Source organism: Urtica dioica, chromosome 9 (genome assembly GCF_054948205.1).
Source record: "Urtica dioica subsp. dioica isolate 48M chromosome 9, U.dioica_male_clone48M_v1_H2, whole genome shotgun sequence".
NCBI lineage: Eukaryota > Viridiplantae > Streptophyta > Magnoliopsida > Rosales > Urticaceae > Urtica > Urtica dioica.
The window spans coordinates 20,065,661-20,084,801 of NC_142764.1; the positions used below are offsets into that span (position 1 = coordinate 20,065,661).

General features: G+C 37.1%; 2 protein-coding genes across 4 annotated transcripts; both read right to left on the reverse strand.

The window, feature by feature from the left end:
- Nucleotides 1-838: 838 nt before the first annotated feature.
- Nucleotides 839-2,959, reverse strand: LOC149385620 (DNA N(6)-methyladenine demethylase ALKBH1C-like). Its single transcript, XM_089625352.1, has 4 exons — nucleotides 2,649-2,959; nucleotides 2,057-2,488; nucleotides 1,483-1,827; nucleotides 839-1,394 (listed from the first exon to the last, which is right to left on the reverse strand). The coding sequence occupies exons 2-4, from the start codon at nucleotides 2,345-2,347 to the stop codon at nucleotides 1,119-1,121; spliced, it is 912 nt and encodes a 303-aa protein (XP_089481478.1). The 5' UTR covers nucleotides 2,348-2,488; nucleotides 2,649-2,959; the 3' UTR covers nucleotides 839-1,118.
- Nucleotides 2,730-17,177, reverse strand: LOC149385621 (uncharacterized). 3 transcript variants are annotated; one of them, XM_089625349.1, is made up of 9 exons: nucleotides 16,897-17,173; nucleotides 16,096-16,476; nucleotides 15,440-15,745; nucleotides 14,580-14,918; nucleotides 13,746-14,177; nucleotides 13,172-13,516; nucleotides 4,255-4,632; nucleotides 3,523-3,828; nucleotides 2,730-2,996 (listed from the first exon to the last, which is right to left on the reverse strand). In XM_089625349.1, the coding sequence occupies exons 1-9, from the start codon at nucleotides 17,011-17,013 to the stop codon at nucleotides 2,964-2,966; spliced, it is 2,637 nt and encodes an 878-aa protein (XP_089481475.1). In that variant the 5' UTR covers nucleotides 17,014-17,173; the 3' UTR covers nucleotides 2,730-2,963. The 3 variants fall into 3 exon arrangements, with proteins under 3 accessions (XP_089481475.1, XP_089481476.1, XP_089481477.1); XM_089625350.1 differs by lacking the exon at nucleotides 13,746-14,177 and having other exon boundaries at nucleotides 16,897-17,177; XM_089625351.1 differs by lacking the exons at nucleotides 2,730-2,996; nucleotides 3,523-3,828; nucleotides 4,255-4,632 and adding an exon at nucleotides 12,527-13,083 and having other exon boundaries at nucleotides 16,897-17,169.
- Nucleotides 17,178-19,141: the final 1,964 nt, after the last annotated feature.

A 19,141-nucleotide genomic window follows, 5' to 3' on the forward strand; every position in this document is an offset into this window, starting at 1 on the left:
AAAATAAAAGGATAAAATGGGCATATTAGAAATACATGAATTGTCACCTCATTTTTATTGATTACTTTTCAAACAATCTTGCAAAGTTGGCTAATTTACAATTCAAACGTTTCGCGTGGCTTAGTTCGTGTAATTTTTCTTATAATTATTATCACTACTATTTGTATAATATTTATCACCGGTTTTTACTATTAATAATTAGAGCATATTCACTTTCATATTCTTAGTGTAACACTGTAAATAGACTTCTTATTCCAATCAACATGAGCTATTGGTTCCGTATGTTCCGACGCTGTTTTCATAACTGGAAATTTCGTTCCGGTTGTTCACGGAACTGGAAATTCCAGTATCGAAACGATACTGTTCACTAATTTTTTTTCTTATATTTTATGTTTAAAAATTTATTTTATTTGATTTATTTCGTGAATCGAAACAAACCAGAAAGAAGGTTCCACCACTTCGGTTTGATCAATTCCGTCGTTAATGATTGAAGTCTTCCTACATTAACTGGAATTTTGTCTTATAAGTGGAATTTATTCCAATCTATGAATATATCATAATAATATTCCCTATTAAAAAAAAAAGCATTATCTTCTTATTCCATTCTATATATATTATTACTAGAGAAATTTGAATAAGCGGCATTAAGTCCATTGTTTTTTTTTTCACGATTAGCTGCACAAGGTTTCATGTGGCCACATATTTTTCTGGCAGCCAGCTTCTGCAGCTTGGGGTGACTGAAAAGGCAACTTGAGAGAGAGAGAGAGAGAGAGAGAGATTTGTACGAGAAAAACTTGAATCGAATGTATTAACCATAAGAATTACACACTGGATATAATACGAGAAAACATTTTGTACCATGTTAAGTAACATAAAAGATGCGTTATATATGAAGTTACAACCATTGACATTGGCAGCTAGATGGTTTTGACATAAGCTACGCATCTTTATCTGCCCATTTAATTCCAAAACATAAATACATAACATTGCATTATCACTAACAAAACCTGTACTTAAGAAGCTGGAACTGTACAAACATTTCTGTCCAAAATCCTATAACATTACCAAAACCATATTCTTCAAGCATCACCGCCGAGCCAAAAACAAGTGATGGACTTTCAGTACCGTCTGAATGTAAGATTCAACCACCCGGGACGGAGATTTGATTCACTGCTTAAGGTCTTTGGAGCAGTGTCCGGTTTGATAGCTTTAACACCATGGAAAACCTTCCTAGACTCTCCACCGAATATCAAAACATCTCCAGATTCTAGGTCAACCATACTTGCCTCATCGACGTCCCTTTGATCGCCATACAAGAACTCCGCAGTATCTCCAATGGAAAACGAGACAACAGGCAATCCTTGCCTGAGGCTTCTTTCGCTTTCAGAACGATCCTATAGGCAATGGCATAATGTGCATTGAAATTCAACAAGATTGGGAAGTTCAATAAAATGATGAGTAGCAAAAGACATGATACAAAACCTGATGAAGGCCAAGCCGGCCACTCGAGGAATAGAAGTTCACAATACAGATGTCTGGTGTCATCCATGGAAGTTGCTTCTCTGCTGTCCCAACTCCATAGTTTTCCTCTATGAAAGAATGAGAATCCTTGATGGCTCGCTGTACCAGATGATCGAACTCGGTAGGTATTCTGGGTGGTTTAGCACCGTCGCTGGGCCTATGATCCCCGTAACTGCTTGTTTCGGGGTCCCAATTTTTACCAAGGCACATCATATTCAAATGAAGTTTTCGTCCATTGCGGTAACCAGGTTGGTAGAAACCACCTGTACCTATTCCCAAATTGCGGCATTGCTTCACTATTTTGATCTGTAATCACATCAAACCCATATGAAATAATGACCGCCTCTACAAACAATGCATGATATCAAAGATAAACATATTGCATTTTTAAGTAGTAATTGAGTATAGGAACCAAACTCCCAAGTTAAGATCACAGAAATTAAGTTTCTTTCACTGAATTATTATACTCGAATTATATCTAGATGTCAGTGTCTAATTGTGTGGGTGTGAGAGGGGGATTAAAAAAAAAACACACCTGGTCGTTTCGAGAAAGATAACCTTTAAGAAGAATCATCCCTTCTCTTAACTCACGCCAGTTTTTCCTTTCCATGGTCTGTGATTCTTTCCGTCTCTCTCTGTTCTTATCAAGTACAGAAGGTTGCAACGAAACCAAATTGGGTTTCTTGTTTAAACATATATCAAAGGCCTGCTTAGAATTATCAGATTTACCATCATTACCCGGTGTTCCAGGTCCCTTAACTGATGAAGGCCCAGTAGACATATCTAGATTCGCAAAATGACACCTAATTGGCACATCACCGGTCATTGAATCTGATGCTGGGTTTCGCCAAATCAGATCGCTGTCAACACTTGCACAGCTCGACGGTTCATTAGGGCTGTTACCATCTCGACACTGAATACCAATATTCACTCTTTCTTGTCCCCTGTGAGAAGATAATCCTGGATCCTACAGTGCATTCACAATTATTCACACTAAAAAATTTGCCACCAACGATTATACATACAAATAACCAAAGTTATACTTCATGTTGACCCAAAATGCTAACGAGAGAGAGAGAGAGAGAGAGAGAGAGAGAGAGAGAGAGAGAGAGAGAGAGAGAACTTACAGTGAAACCATGAGGATCACGTTGAGCTTTGGTGGAAGACTGCCAACCTCGACCTCGACCTCGACCTTCATGACGATCCGTGTGGCCCAGAAAAGGCTGTGAATCAGAGGATGAATTTGACGGAGTTGAACTAGTTTCAGGTGACCTAATTGGTGAAGGTCCAGAAGTCCTATCTCGTCTCAGGTGATTTATTCTCCCATGATCAGTCAATGAATCTGCTGGGATTTCCCTAATCTGGTAACTTTTAACACATGCACAACTTGACGGTTCACCAGGGCTGTTGGCATCTTGATGCTTATCGCTAGAATTCAATTTTTATTGTCCTCCATGAGCAGACCATCCCGATCCCTAAAATGCATACACAATTATATAACCAAAAAAGCTTGCTGCCAGCGATAGTTAGACAACTAAAACAAAGTAACAATACTTCGCTTTGACCCGAAATATGTTTTTTTTTTTTTTTTATCAAAATATAAATTTTATTTCGGGCTCAGCTGAAATTACTTGGTTCTCGACACCATGCATTCACTATGGCTCCAGTGGAACCAAGTCGCTGTTTTTATAATACGAAGTCCAAACGTTATTTTGAGCAATATTAACACCATAACTAAAAATGCTAAAAGAAGGAAAGAAAAACAAAGTTCTGTAACAAATTTTATTTTTTACAAAATCCCTTTATTAAATCACCAGACAAAGTAGAAGGCATATTAATTTTTCCTTTTTTCCCTTCATCCACAGAACCTATCAACACCCAAATGTTTAAAACCCTAAACACCAACAAACACAAACTCAGCAGTTTGAAAAACGGAAGAAAAAAACTCTAGTCCATAACAAGAGACACCAAATAAGAAGCTGAGAGAGAGAGAGAGATTACACTGATGTGACAACGATCAAACCCTCGGCCTTCATGGAAATCCATGTTAGCCAAAAGAAGCCGCAAAGCAGAATATAAATTTTGCATAGGAGTTTCAGGTGCCTTGATTGGTGAAGGCCCAGAAGACATATCTGATCTCATGTCCCTTAATGTCCCTTTACCAGCCAACAAATCTGCTGGGTTTTGCCTTATCCGATTGCTTTCAACACTCGCACAACTCGACGATTCGCTTGGGCTGTTACCATCTCGACGCTTCTCTCCAGAATTCGAACGTTCTGGTCCTCCATGAGAAGATGACCCCGAATCCTAAAATGCACCCACAATTATACAACCTAAAAATATTCTACCAGAGATAATAATACTTCACTTTGACCTGAAATATGATTCTTTTTTTTTATACTGACATCATAAAATATAATTTTATTCTATGATATAAAACCAATACGTGATTTTTAAGCAGTATAAACACCAATGTAACTAAAATGCTAAAAGAGAGAACAAAAAGTTTGATACCAAATTTTATTTCTGCAAAATCACTTAAATAAATAAACTACCAGACAAATATAAGGGATAGTAAACCAATCAACGCCAAAACATTTAAAAGCCTAAAATATGACAGACACACACACACCAGTTTGAAACTAAGGGGGAAAAACACTAGCCCTAAATAGAGACACTAAACGAGAGAGAGAGAGAGAGAGAGAGAGAGAGAGAGAGAGAGAGAGAGATTACAGAGACGCGAGGATGATGATCTTGAGAGGCAGGGAGCGAAGATCGCCAGCCGCCTGAACGGCCGGGAATGGCTCGATAAAACCCTCGACCCTGTCTTTTGTGACGATCCATGTGATCTGGAAGAGGCTGCGAAGCATAGGACAAATTTTGCAGAGGGGTTTGACAAGTTTCAGGTCCCTTAATTGGTGAAGGCTCATAAGACATATCTGGCTTCATGTGCCTCGTTGTCTCTTTATCAGCCAACGAATCTTCTGGGCTTTGCCTAATCGGATTGCTTGAAACATTGGCACAACTCAACGAGTCGCCGTTGTTACCATCTTGACGCTTTTCCTCAAAATTCAAATGTTCTTGCCCTTCACGATAAGCCAATCCCGGGCCCTAAAATGCATCCACAATTATATAACCTAATTTTTTTTGCCACCCAGCTAGCTACAAAAAGATTAATAAGTTTTAGAACTTCATTCCGACCAATATACAGAGTTTTTATTTATTAATTTGATTATTTCAACATCCAAAATATAAATGTTTTTACATGATATAGAACCTAACTGCGATATAAAGCAGTTAAAACACCGATGTAACTGAAACGATTAGACAAGAACAAAAGAAGAAGTTTGATACCAATATATTTTTCCAACGAGTACTATAGATCACCAGACAAAAAATGTAAGGCATATTAATTTTTCATATTTTTTCTCTTTTGCCCACGAAGCCGTTCAACGTTTAAAACCCTAAAAGCTTACACAATTACCAGTTTGAAAAGAATAATGAAAAAAAAAAAAAAAACGTTTGCCCTAACAAAATACACTAAACTAGAGCGAGAGAAAGAGAGAGTGGGGATTACAGTGAAGCGAGGACGGTAACTTTGAGAGGCGGTGGCGGGAAAAAGCCGACGACTTCTTCGATGAGAGCCTCGGTTTCGGCCTCGACCTTCATGGCGATCCATGTGATCCAGAATAAGCCGCGAAGCAGAGTATAGTGTGATTTCTGTAACTTGTAAGCAAAGCAAAAGCTTCGATTTCCTTCGTCTCTCTGGGTTCTCTGGAGAAACTGACTTTTCAACTTCACATCGCTTTCCAGGAAAGTATTTATTTCTGCTGATTTAAATTTAAAACCCGTCAGGCCTTTTAGGCAAGATTCGCCCTTACCCTTTGGCGTGTTTGGTTTGCAACGAAAAATGGAATGAGAATAGGAATAAGAATAAGAATGCTAATGGAATGGAATAGAAAATATATTCTATTGTTTGGTTTATATTTTTGCAAATATGAGAATGACTTGGTTATGAAAAAACATATGCCTAATTTACCTTTTTCTTCCCACTTCATCTTCATCGTTTCTCTAACCTTGTCTGCAACTTTTCTTTTGTATTTACAAATCCCAAAATAAAAATCTAAGATAGTAAACGTAATACACAATAACATCAACAATAACAATCAACTAAGAAAAACATAAACAATAATTAGAAAACAATATCGACAATACATGTCTCCATAAATTTAACAAATCAGTACCTGAAAAGTATAAAATTATGAATGCATATATTTTCTTCATTTCATTAACACCGTGAGAAGAAGCTTTATCACCGATCGATTTTCCACTGTCTTCAATGAACACCCACACAACAACAGCGATGGCATCTCGAAGGAGCCATTCTTTGATCTCGTCGACCATGTCGGCGGTCCGGATGGGAGGGAACTCAGTGAGGACGTAATTTCCCTTCGTACTGGACTCCGTCGAAGAGAGGGTAGAAGTAACAGACTGCGGAGATTATTCGGTCACTGGCGTCGGCGGAGGAATCGTTGCCGTTGGATTGGGATTTGATGGTTGTGATTGGCTATTTTTGTTTCAGGGTTTTGGAGTAGGTTTGATGGCGAATTGGGGAGAGGAAGGTTGAAGAGGGCGACGGCCCTGGCGCGGTTGGCGGAGTGGAGGAAGAGGTTGAAGAGGGCGGCGCGCCGCCGCAGCGCAGCACGTCGGCGATGGTGTTTGTTTAATGGTGTTTTTTTTTTGTTCGTATCGCCAGTCAGGTTTAATTTTTTTTATTTGATTGAATTTGAATTTTCAATAGGTGTAGATATCGTAAAATAATCGATTACGAGATGGAATGGCTCATTCCAAGTATGCTAAGTAATGTTGATTACCTCAAATCAAATTATTCCATGGAATAATAATTCCATTAAATAAAAATAAACCAAACATAATGGTAAGTTTTATGAATTCATTCCATTCCATTCTCACATTTTGTTTCCGACCGAGACTTCAATTTTAGGGGTAAATCGCTTATCGGAAGAGAAATCGAAGGGTATTAAAAAAAAATCAGTACCGGTAGGAAACCGGTTATCGTAGAGGAAACCGACAAAAAATGTAGGAAACCGAAGGGTACTCAGACAAATATTTTACAATAATAAACATATTTTTCATAGTTAAAACTTCAAACGTCAAATGTTAATACCAAGCATAAATTGAGTTCTTAAACAAAAAGTACCATAAGTAGAGTATAAATTTATTACAACACGTACGACAAAATACACTAATTATAAGTGGAGTGTCTCGGGGGTGGAGATCTGTGCGACCTAGATCTGCGGCGTGGTTGATCATCCACCATCATGTTATACTAATATTACGTCATGGAACTAGAATATGTGTTCATCCACATACGTAAGTGATAATCGTAGGACTCCTGGCTAAAACTAATGATGGGCGAGTGCGGACAATATCCGTCCTCCCAACGTGTGAAAGAGGTTTGACTGTAGACATTGTATGACTCATGTGTGTCCTCCACTGCGATTATCGGGATTACGGGGACGAGGATGGGGACGTAAGGATATGATGAGTAAGACTAGTTCTCGTAAGGGTCGTATGACACCGTTGGCAGTGGATAACCAGTCTCAGAGCCGTCGGGTGTAATAGAGAACAATTCAAATTCAGAAGTCAACATATCAACGTCATTACTACCTGACATTGACATCGCATCGTTCATCATCAAATTCTATAATTAAAACACAAGTTTTTGAAAAAAATGAAAAAATCCCCAAATCTCCGAAACTGTAGACACGTACCTCTCGGAAATCTCGGAATCTTGACAAACGAAGGCAGCGACAAATAGGATCCGCCGGGAAGCGCAGTCACTTTGCCGGAATTCGCGAGACGAGGGGGGATTTGAGCAAACGAAGGCTAGAGAAAACGAAATCGGTTGGGAGGGTTTCGTCAAAATCTGACTCGGGATGCTAGGTTTCCCCGAAAACAAGCCCAACTTCTTTATATTTAAAACGGGATCCGGTCCGGTTCGACCGGGTTCAGGTTGCGGAACACAGTTAATGCACGTCTCCTCCCAGTTCTCTCCGGTTCGTCGGTTCTTGGCCGGTTCCCCCGGAAAGTCAGACCCTGGTTTTAAGCCATGATTTCTTATGTATATGGCCCAACATCCCTTTTGTTTACGGATGGGATTATACCACGAGTAAGACTTTTCTAATATATTTTTTTGGATCAAAATCTAATAAATTTATATTAGTGTATTTACGTTTTTTAATCACTTTTCTCTTTCTCTCACTAGTGTGTGTCTGATTTTTTGGGTTTTGAATTGCTGAATGCTCACGGCTTTCACTTTCGTTCTCATAGAATCGTTTGCAATTTTTTTTAACGATAAATGGCATGAACTAGCCAATTCAAATTATGGCTTTCGCAAAATAGCCATAGTTTCATTAGGTTAGGCAAAATAACCATACTCTCCCAGATCAGGCACTACACACTCAGCCAAAGTCACGAACTTGGAAACAGGCATGTTCACATCCATGGCCACCACCTGAAGATACCGATCAACGAGCCTCCCGACCTTCCTCACCGTCGCTGCCTCCGGCACGTCGTCACCGACCTTTCTCACCAGATCCTCCACCGCCGCGTCGGCCAGCTGCGCTGCGCACTTCCGTAGCAGCTCCGACCTGGTGGCCCTCCTCATCGCCGTAGCGTGACGGAGAGTCCCGAATCTCCGTCGATCTCCTCGTCTTCGCCGCCGTGACGGAGAGTCCGACGGGAGGTAAGATCTGTGCGATTGCGGTGACTGGAAGGAGGTTGGAGAAGAAGGTCGATGATTAAATTTTAGGGCTGAATAAAATCTCTGAATTAAATTAATCCTGCCTGGATTAAATTTAATCCAGAAATCCTGTCTGGATTAAATTTAATCCTGTCTGGATTAATCGCAGCTTGGCTATTTTGCTTATACTTGATAAACTTTGGCTATTTTGCAAATCCTTAAGTTATATTTGGCCATTTAGCCGCTTGATCCTTTTTTTTAAGTTTTTTTCATTTGAAGAATTTGGGAATTCGTTTGAAAATTTATTCACATTTTTTCAATTTATTTACATAGATGTCAATAAATCTTCAAACATTCTGAGAATTTCTTTAAAAATTTTAGATTTGTTGAAAATTTATTGACATAAAAAAAATTTGTTGACAAAATATATTGACATCTAAAAAATCAATAATTAAGATTTATTGATTATGAGTTTGGACACTGAAATTTCGACGAAAATAATGTTACACGATTTCAAATACAGATAATTAATTTCATATACATATAAAAATTATAAACACATGTACTAAGTTTAACTGAAATTAACCAAAAAAAACAACCAACTACTAGCCACGTTTCAGCCAGCCAAAACTTATCGCATGTAAAATAAACGAAACTTAACTGAAATTAACCAAAGAAAACTTGTCTTACATTATGGATTACGCAAATTTGAATGTCTTTTTCAAATCAATTAATTTAACTATAAAAAAGGAAATAAAATATCATGGACTATTAAAAGTTGACGTGCAATTTTTTTTAAAAGGAAAAAGTTGACGTGTATTAATTGCATTATTTGGCCAATCAAAACGTTGGCTACATGTTGATGTAGTCGATTTTAATAGAGGATAATATAGTAATTTGCAAAATGAATAATAAAGTCACGTCATCATTCGTGGATAGATTTGAAACTTAGGTGAACGTTGACTAGATTGCAATACCAACGTTTCAAGTGACTTAGTCCGACTAATTTTTCATAAATTAATTGAAAATAAAAGGATAAAATGGGCATATTAGAAATACACGAATTGTCACCTCATGTTTATTGATTACTTTTCAAACAATTTTGCAACGTTGGCTAATTTGCAGTTCAAATGTTTCGCGTGACTTAGTTCATGTAATCAGTGACGGATCTAGAAATTCATAGAAGGGGGGGCACAAACAAAAAAATGTAATCAATATTTTTCTAATTCACCAAACAAAAAGTTTAACATATATATGAAGATAAACAACAAAATATTAAGTAGCAACGTACATATTATAATTGCATCCGACGAGTTTTCATAAGCTGAAAACGTTCTATAATTACTTCATTGTCGATGCTATCAGATATTTCCTTCTCAACATACACGATCAAGTTGTCATTCATGAATCGATCTCCCATTCTATTGCGTAAGCGATTTTTCACAAAATTCATACTAGAGAATGCTCTTTCAACTGTTGCGGTAACGACGGGAAGAATTAATGCAAGCGTAATAAGCAAAAAGACTAAAGGATATACCTTATCCTTTTTTGTCTCGACCATCTTCTTCGCAAGATCTCCAAGCCCTTGCAATCTATCAAAGTTTTCATTGGAGCGCACATCAAGAATATATGTTTCGAGTTGATCTTCAAGTTTCAAAAGCTCAATAGGAGAGAAGTCTTCTTGATAGATTTGAGCAAGACGAATCAATTTTTGCTTGTCATAGCCACAAAATAAATCATTGGGACACAAACATGTTACACATAAAAGAAGCTCGGTGTTGGCCTCTGTGAAACGATCATTTAACTCTTGAAGTTGCATATCAATAACTGAGTAGAACATGTCCACACGGAAATAATGCATATTCGTAGGATTTTGAACTCCACGTCTTGATCTCCCTCGAGCTTTAAATACACCATTCATTTCGGGAACATCAATTCCGTGTTTTTCACAAAAAGAAACAACTTGATCATAGAATGCTTGCCATCCCTCATCTCGCATCAATTGTAATCTTCGCTTGGATAATTTCTCCAAAGTCATAGCATTCACGATATCTTGATCCCTTCTTTGTAAAGACTTCGAGAACTCGCTTGTGATTCCCAATATGGCGATTGAAACGGCGTCGCTTCTCTCCATAATTTTTGAATGGAAAACAAACAAGACTTGGTTGGCAAGGACCTTTTAGTATGTATGCTCTCCGCACATCGTCTCGAATATTAGGATGGTAACCCGAAATAGGAATTCTTTTTCCGGGATCCGCCTCGAGGTTTGTTGGATCAAATTCATCTTTCCTCAATTTAGCTTCATCGTCATTTTTCCCCGAAGGAATTGGTGAGTCTAATGATCGCTTCAAAAACTTCAACATGCCTATTTTACAAAGTATAATATAATATGTATAAATAACTTTATAAATGAGCTGATAAGAGAATGAAATCTATAATTCAACTATGAACACTTGTGACTTGTGCCCTACTCAAAGATAATATGTTCAAGAGACTGGATGCATTTTTTAAAACTAAAAACCTACAGTGGCCACAAAAACAGACAAAACAAACAAACAAAACAGAAAATGTACTTGGCTATGGATATCTATGAGCTTGAAGATTTGGAGGAGAAACAGGTATTTACATGAGATTTTAACATACAACCTAAGAAAAAACATCTATTTAGTTTCCTTAACTTTAAACCCATTCCTTAGTCTCTGCCGTCACCTGGCAAAAATTAGTTTCGTCATTAAATGATCAACAAAGCATCATATCAATATAAACTATGAAGAGAGCTCTTTTCTGTATCAACCATTCTCTATATGCTCTCTTTGTCCATCTCAATCTATGATTAGGATCAATAAACCATTCATTCACAGGATTTATGAACCTACCATACCATGAGCTTATATAACCAGTCATAATTCAAAGATCATATTGAGGGAAAGAAAAAAACGAACCTTTGAAGTTTCGGATCTCCGATTCACGCTGTTCCTGAACCAGCGCACAACAGCCGGACAAAAGTCGTCACAAAACTTCACTGAATTCACACAAAAAAGCTTTCAATAAGGTAATGAAAATAAAATAAAAAATATGCAAATCGATACTCGAATGGTTTGTATTTACCTCTGACCTCGATGTTGAGAAGTTGCCTGAGTTTCTTTCTAAAGCAGAAAAGTGTGTAGCACAAGCCAACAACCAGCGAACATAATAATACCCAGTTCGCCAACAACCAGCGACCAGAAATGTGTTTACCGCTTCTTCACAAATTTCCAATCAGCCAAATAATACCCAGTCCATAATAAGCCCAATTCTGACCAAGCCCATAAAATTAATCCCAACTATCATTGGCCCACAGGCCACAGCCCATAAAAATTCAGAAGTACATTAATTTTTTTTTTTTTTTTTTTTCAGGGGGGTCACTGGCCCACCCTGGCCCCTTAGTGGGTCCGTCGCTGCATGTAATTTTTCTTATAATTATTATCACTACTATTTGTATAATTTTTATCACCGGTTTTTACTATTAATAAATAGAGCATATTCACTTTCATATTCTTAGTGTTACACTGTAAATAGACTTCCTATTCGAATCAACATGAGCTATTGGTTCCGTATCTTCCGACGCTATTTTCATAACTGGAAATTTCGTTCCGGTTGTTCACGGAACTGGAAATTCCATTACCAAAACGATATTGTTCACTAATTTTTTTTTCTTATATTTTAGGTTTAAAAAATTATTTTATTTTATTTATTTCGTGAATCGAAACAAACCAGAAAGAAGGTTCCACTTCGGTTTGATCAATTCCGTCGTTAATGGTTGAAGTCTTCCTACATTAAGAACTGGAATTTTGTCTTTTAAGAAGTGGAATTTATTCCAATCTATGAATATATCATAATAATATTCCCTATCAAAAAAAGCATTATCTTCTTATTCAAGTAGAATTTATTCCAATCTATGAATATATCATAATAATATTCCCTATTAAAAAAATGCATTATCTTCTTATTCCATACTATAAATATTATTATTAAAGAAATTTGAATAAGCGGCATTAAGTCCATTGCTTTTTTTTTTTTCACGATTTGCTGCACAAGGTTTCATGCGGCCACATATTTTTCTGGCAGCCAGCTTCTGCAGCTTGGGGTGACTGAAAAGGCAACTTGAGAGAGAGAGAGAGAGAGAGAGAGAGAGAGAGAGAGAGATTTGTACGAGAAAAACTTGAATCGAACATATTAACCATAAGAATTACACACTGGATATAATACGAGAAAACATTTTGTACCATGTTAAGTAACATAAAAGATGCGTTACATATGAAGTTACAACCATTGACATTGGCAGCTAGATGGTTTGACATAAGCTACGCATCTTTATCTGCCCATTTAATTCCAAAACATAAATACATAACATTGCTTTATCACTAACAAAACCTGTACTTAAGAAGTTGGAACTGTACAAACATTTCTGTCCAAAATCCTATAACATTACCAAAACCATATTCTTCAAGCATCACCGCCGAGCCATTACAAGTGATGGACTTTCAGTACCGTCTGAATGTAAGATTCAACCGCCCGGGACGGAGATTTGATTCACTGATTAAGGTCTTTGGAGCAGTGTCCGGTTTGATAGCTTTAACACCATGGAAAACCTTCCTAGACTCTCCACCGAATATCAAAACATCTCCAGATTCTAGGTCAACCATACTTGCCTCATCGACCTCCCTTTGATCGCCATACAAGAACTCCGCAGTATCTCCAATGGAAAAGGAGACAACAGGCAATCCTTGCCTGAGGCTTCTTTCGCTTTCAGAGCGATCCTATAGGCAATGACATAATGGGCATTTAAATTCAACAAGATTGGGAAGTTCAATAAAATGATGAGTAAGAAAAGACATTATACAAAACCTGATGAAGGCCAAGCCGGCCACTCGAGGAATAGAAGTTCACAATACAGATGTCTGGTGTCATCCATGGAAGTTGCTTCTCTGCTGTCCCAACTCCATAGTTTTCCTCTATGAAAGAATGAGAATCCTTGATGGCTCGCTGTACCAGATGATCGAACTCGGTAGGTATTCTGGGTGGTTTAGCACCGTCGCTGGGCCTATGATCCCCGTAACTGCTTGTTTCGGGGTCCCAATTTTTACCAAGGCACATCATATTCAAATGAAGTTCTCCTCCATCGCGGTAACCAGGTTGGTAGAAACCACCTGTACCTATTCCCAAATTGCGGCATTGCTTCACTATTTTGATCTGTAATCACATCAAACCCATATGAAATAATGACTGCCTCTACAAACAATGCACGATATCAAAGATAAACATAATGCATTTTTAAGTAGTAATTGAGTACAGGAACCAAACTCCCAAGTTAAGATCACAAAAATTAAGTTTCTTTCACTGAATTATTTTACTCGAATTATATCTAGATGTCAGTGTCTAATTGTGTGGGTGTGAGAGGGGGATTAAAAAAAAAACGCACCTGGTCGTTTCGAGAAAGATAACCTTTAAGAAGAATCATCCCTTTTCTTAACTCACGCCAGTTTTTCCTTTCCATGGTCTGTGATTCTTTCCGTTTCTCTCTGTTCTTATCAAGTAAAGAAGGTTGCAACGAAACCAAATTGGTTTTCTTGGTTAAACATATATCAAAGACCTGCTTAGAATTATCAGATTTACCATCACTACCCGGTGTTCCAGGTCCCTTAACTGATGAAGGCCCAGAAGACATATCTAGATTCGCAAGATGACACCTAATTGGCGCATTACCGGTCATTGAATCTGCTGCTGGGTTTCGCCAAATTAGATTGCTATCAACACTTGCACAGCTCGACGGTTCATTAGGGCTGTTACCATCTCGACACTGAATACCAATATTCATTCTTTCTTGTCCCCTGTGAGAAGATAATCCTGGATCCTACAGTGCATTCACAATTATTCACACTATAAAATTTGCCACCAACGATTATACATACAAATAACCAAAGTTATACTTCATGTTGACCCAAAATGCTAACGAGAGAGAGAGAGAGAGAGAGAACCAAATGTGGACTTAAGCAATTAAAGCACTACTGCAACAATAAAACGCTTAGAAGAAAACAAAAAAGATTTGGTACCCAAAATTGCTATCTAAAAAAGTTACTTGAACAGGTCACCAGACAAAATGAGAAAGGGCATTAATTTTCCATCTTTTCCATCCACGAAGAAATCAGCACCAAAAGTTATAAGAAAATGAATAACAGTAGCCTAACAAGAGAAGCTATACCAGAGGCTCTGAGAGAGAGAGAGAGAGAGAGAGAGAGAGAGAGAGAGAGCTTACAGTGAAACCATGAGGATCACGTTGAGCTTTGGTGGAAGACTGCCAACCTCGACCTCGACCTCGGCCTTCATGACGATCCGTGTGGCCCAGAAAAGGCTGTGAATCAGAGGATGAATTTGGCAGAGTTGAACTAGTTTCAGGTGACCTAATTGGTGAAGGTCCCTCTCGTCCCAGGTGATTTATTCTCCCATGATCAGTCAATGAATCTGCTGGGTTTTCCCTAATCTGGTAATTTTTAACACTTGCACAACTTGACGGTTCACCAGGGCTGTTGGCATCTTGATGCTTATCGCTAGAATTCAATTTTTCTTGTCCTCCATAAGCAGACCATCCCGAACCCTAAAATGCATCCACAATTATATAACCAAAAAAGTTTGCTGCCAGCGATAATTACACAACTAAAACAAAGTAACAATACTTCACTTTGACCCGAAATATGGTTTTTTTTTTATCACTAGATCAAAATATAAATTTTATTTCGGGCCCAACTGAAATTACTTGGTTTTCGAGACTGTCTATGGCTCCAGTGGAACCAAGTCACTCTTTTTATAATATGAAGCCCAAACGTTATTTTGAGCAATAGAAACACCATAACTCAAATGCTAAAAGAAGGAAAGAAAAACAAAGTTCTATACCAAATTTTATTTTTTACAAAATCCCTTTATTAGATCACCAGACAAAGTAAAAGGCATATTAATTTTTCCTTTTTTTCCCTTCATCCACAGAACCTATCAACACCCAAATGTTTAAAACTCTAAACACCAACAAACACAAACTCAGCAGTTTGAAAAGACGAAAGAAAAAAACTCTAGTCCATAACAAGAGACACCAAATAAGAAGCTGAGAGAGAAAGAGATTACAGTGATGCGACGACGATCAAACCCTCGGCCTTCATGGCAATCCATGTTATCCAAAAGAGGCCGCAAAGCAGAATATAAATTTTGCGTAGGAGTTTCAGGTGCCTTGATTGGTGAAGGCCCAGAAGACATATCTGATCTCATGTCCCTTATTGTCCCTTTACCAGCCAACAAATCTGCTGGGTTTTGCCTTATCTGATTGCTTTCAACACTCGCACAACTCGACGGTTCGCTTGGGCTGTTACCATCTCGACGCTTCTCTCCAGAATTCGAACGTTCTGGTCCTCCATGAGAAGATGATACCGGATCCTAAAACTCACCCACAATTATACAACCTTAAAATATTCTACCAGCGATAATAATAACTCACTTTGACCCGAAATATAAGTTTTTTTTTTTTTTTTTTTTTTTATCGGGACATCAAAAACACCAATGTAACCGAAATGCTAAGAGAAGAAACAAAAATTTTGATACCAAATTTTATACTACAAAACCACTTGAATAAATTACCAGACAAAACATAAGGCGTATTAAACCAATCAACGCCAAAACATTTAATAACATAAAAACTGAGATACACACACCAGTTTGAAAAAAAGGGGAAAAAACACTAGCCCTAAAAGGAGACACTAAATGAGAGAGAGAGAGAGAGAGATTACAGAGAAGCAAGGATGATGATGTTGAGAGGCGGGGAGCGAAGATCGCCAGCCGCCTGAAGGGCCGGGACTGGCTCGATAAGACCCTCGACCCTGACTTTTGTGACGATCCATGTGATCTGGAAGAGCCCGCGAAGCATAGGACAAATTTTGCAAAGGAGTTTGACAAGATTCAAGTCCCTTAATTGGTGAAGGCTCATAAGACATATCTGGCTTCATGTGCCTCGTTGTCTCTTTATCAGCCAACGAATCTTCTGGGCTTCGCCTTATGGGATTGCCTGAAACATTGGCACAACTCGACGAGTCGCTAGGGTTGTTACCATCTTGACGCTTTTCCTCAGAATTCAAATGTTCTTGCCCTTCATGAGAAGCCAATCCCGAGCCCTAAAATGTATCCACAATTATATAACCTAGTTTTTTTCGCCACCCAGATATAAAAAGATTAATAAGGTTTATTACTTCATTTCGACCAATATACAGAGTTTTTTTTTATTATTAATTTAATTATATTTCAACATCAAAATATAAACGTTTTTATATGATATAGAACCAAACTGAGAGAACAAAAGAAGAAGTTTGATACCAAAATATTTTTTCAACGAGTACTATAGATCACCAGACAAAAAATGTAAGGCATATAAATTTTTCGTATATTTTTTTCTTTTGTCCACGAAGCCGTTCAACGTTTAAAACCCTAAAAGGTTACACATTTACCAGTTTGAAAAGAATAATGAAAAAAAAAAAAACGTTTTCCCTAACAAAATACACTAGACTAGAGCGAGAGAAAGAGAGAGTGGGGATTACAGTGAAGCGAGGACGATAACTTTGAGAGGCGGTGGCGGGAAAAAGCCGACCGCCAGAACGGCCATGACTTCTTCGATGAGACCCTCGATCTCGACCTCGACCTTCATGGCGATCCATGTGATCCAGAATAAGCCGCGAAGCAGAGTAAAGTGTTTTCTGTAACTTGTAAGCAAAGCAAAAGCTTCGAGTTCCTTCGTCTTTCTGGGTTCTCTGGAGAAACTGTGACTTTTCAACTTCACATCGCTTTCCAGGAAAGTATTATTTATTTCTGCTGGTTAAAATTTAAAAACCGTCAGGCCTTTTAGGCCATGATTTCTTATGTATATGGCCCAACAGCCCTTTGTTTAGCCGATGAGATTATAAGACGAGTACGACGTTTTTAATATTTTTTTGACCAAAATCTAACTAAGTTTATTTTAATTAAAAAATATGTATTTACGTCTATATAGCCAAATAGAACTTAAACTTTTGCAAAATAACCATAGTTTGCCAACTATAAACAAATTAGTCCAAATAAGATTAATATAAGCTGGATTAAATTTAATCCCAACGAACTATAAAGACAGAATGTAAGCTTTATGAAGGCTGGATTAAAATTAATCAAGACAAGATTAAAAGTCGTAGTAGTCTCAATTGGCTATTCTGCTATACCTAATGAAACTATGGCTATTTTGCAAAAATCATAGTTTGAATTGGCTACTTCATATCATTTTTCCTTTTAACTATTTTCTTCTCTCTTTCACTCGTGCGTGTCTGATTTTTTTGGTTTTTTTGAATACTCACGGGCCCGTTTGGTAGTTAAATACCAAACAGTTTTTTTAGTTTTTGAATTTCTCAAAAACAAAAATGAAAACTGTACCAAAAAGCTTTTTGAAAACAACTGCAAAATAATTTTTCAGTACAACTACAAAAATTAGAAAGTAGAAAACAACCGTTTGGTAGTTAACTCAAAAAGTTTTTGTTTTCTATTTTCTAATTTTTGTAGTTGTACTGAAAAATTATTTTGCAGTTGTTTTCAAAAAGCTGTTTGGTACAGTTTTCATTTTTGTTTTTGAGAAATTGAAAAAACTGAAAAAAACTGTTTGGTACAGTTTTCATTTTTGTTTTTGAAAAAATGAAAACTATTTGGTACACCTTTTGAAAAAATGAAAAAAATGAAAACTATTTGGCGGCGATGGTAAGGCTCGGTGGTGATTGAAGAAGATGGCCGTATTTATTTTTAATTTTTCAAGTCTTACGCGCGAGTGAGGAGAATGAGGAGAGAAGAGAAGAAAAAAATTTCCAAAAACACATTTTATTTGTTTTCAGTTTTCTTTACTCTTTTACAAAACAACTTCAAAATTTTTTTAAAAAAATTTTCGAAAATTTTACCAAACACAATTTTCACTTTTTGTTTCCTATTTTTTTTTTTTATCTCAAAAACACTTTTTGAGATGAGAACCCAACACACCAAACACTCAATAATACAAAGTAGCCTCCATTTATTACATATCTATTACATATGAATCACTTGCGCTGAGGTAATGCATGCAAGGAAGTAACCATGAATTCATTTGAGAGGGAGCTAACTATTACTATAATTTTAAGAAAAATACCACTTATATCTTTTGAGTTGTAGTCTAATGTTGTCGTTATACAATGTGTTTTAATCAGTTTTAGTTTACTAAAATTGGCATTATAAAGGTAGATATCAACACAATTCTAGACGATTTATGAATTATTCATCCTTTTTATTTGAATTTTACTACTTAAGTTATCAAAACTAGTAGATAATTTACTACTTAATAAGTTTGGATCTCAATTTCTAATCTACACTATAATATGAAACATTATACTTTTATTATAGCTATTTTATTATGCTCATACTGGTCATTTAATATGCAAGTATTCCACTAAGATCTTGTTTCAGTGATAAATTTGTAATATTAATATAAAGAATTAATTTCTTTTTTACCCCCTGGACTCGTACCTCGATTTCATTTCACCCCCTGGACTCGGAAATGTTGCATTGAGAATCTCTTAACTAATGACGTTATTACACGTTGCCACTTATGTCTAATTTTGGACGTTAAATGTCACGTTATCAACAGCAACGGGGCAACAGCCACGACTTTTGTCGTGGCAGTTGTCGCGGCTGTAGTACCAACAGCCACGACTTTCATAGCAACAGCCACGACTTTTGTCGCGGCTGTTGCCAGTTTTTGTTGTAGTGTATGTGCAATTATCAATATACCCTCGTTTTATT

Coding starts and splice junctions, on each gene's coding strand:
- LOC149385621 (XM_089625349.1), bottom strand. CDS start 17,013: ATGGATCGCCATGAAGGTCGAGGTCGAGATCGAGGGTCTCATCGAAGA. Junction 16,477..16,896: donor GTTATCGTCCTCGCTTCACT/GTAATCCCCACT, acceptor GATACATTTTAG/GGCTCGGGATTGGCTTCTCA. Junction 13,517..13,745: donor ATCTTTCTCGAAACGACCAG/GTGCGTTTTTTT, acceptor ATGTGATTACAG/ATCAAAATAGTGAAGCAATG.
- LOC149385620 (XM_089625352.1), bottom strand. CDS start 2,347: ATGACCGGTGATGTGCCAATTAGGTGTCATTTTGCGAATCTAGATATG. Junction 1,828..2,056: donor ATCTTTCTCGAAACGACCAG/GTGTGTTTTTTT, acceptor ATGTGATTACAG/ATCAAAATAGTGAAGCAATG. Junction 1,395..1,482: donor GCCGGCTTGGCCTTCATCAG/GTTTTGTATCAT, acceptor CATTGCCTATAG/GATCGTTCTGAAAGCGAAAG.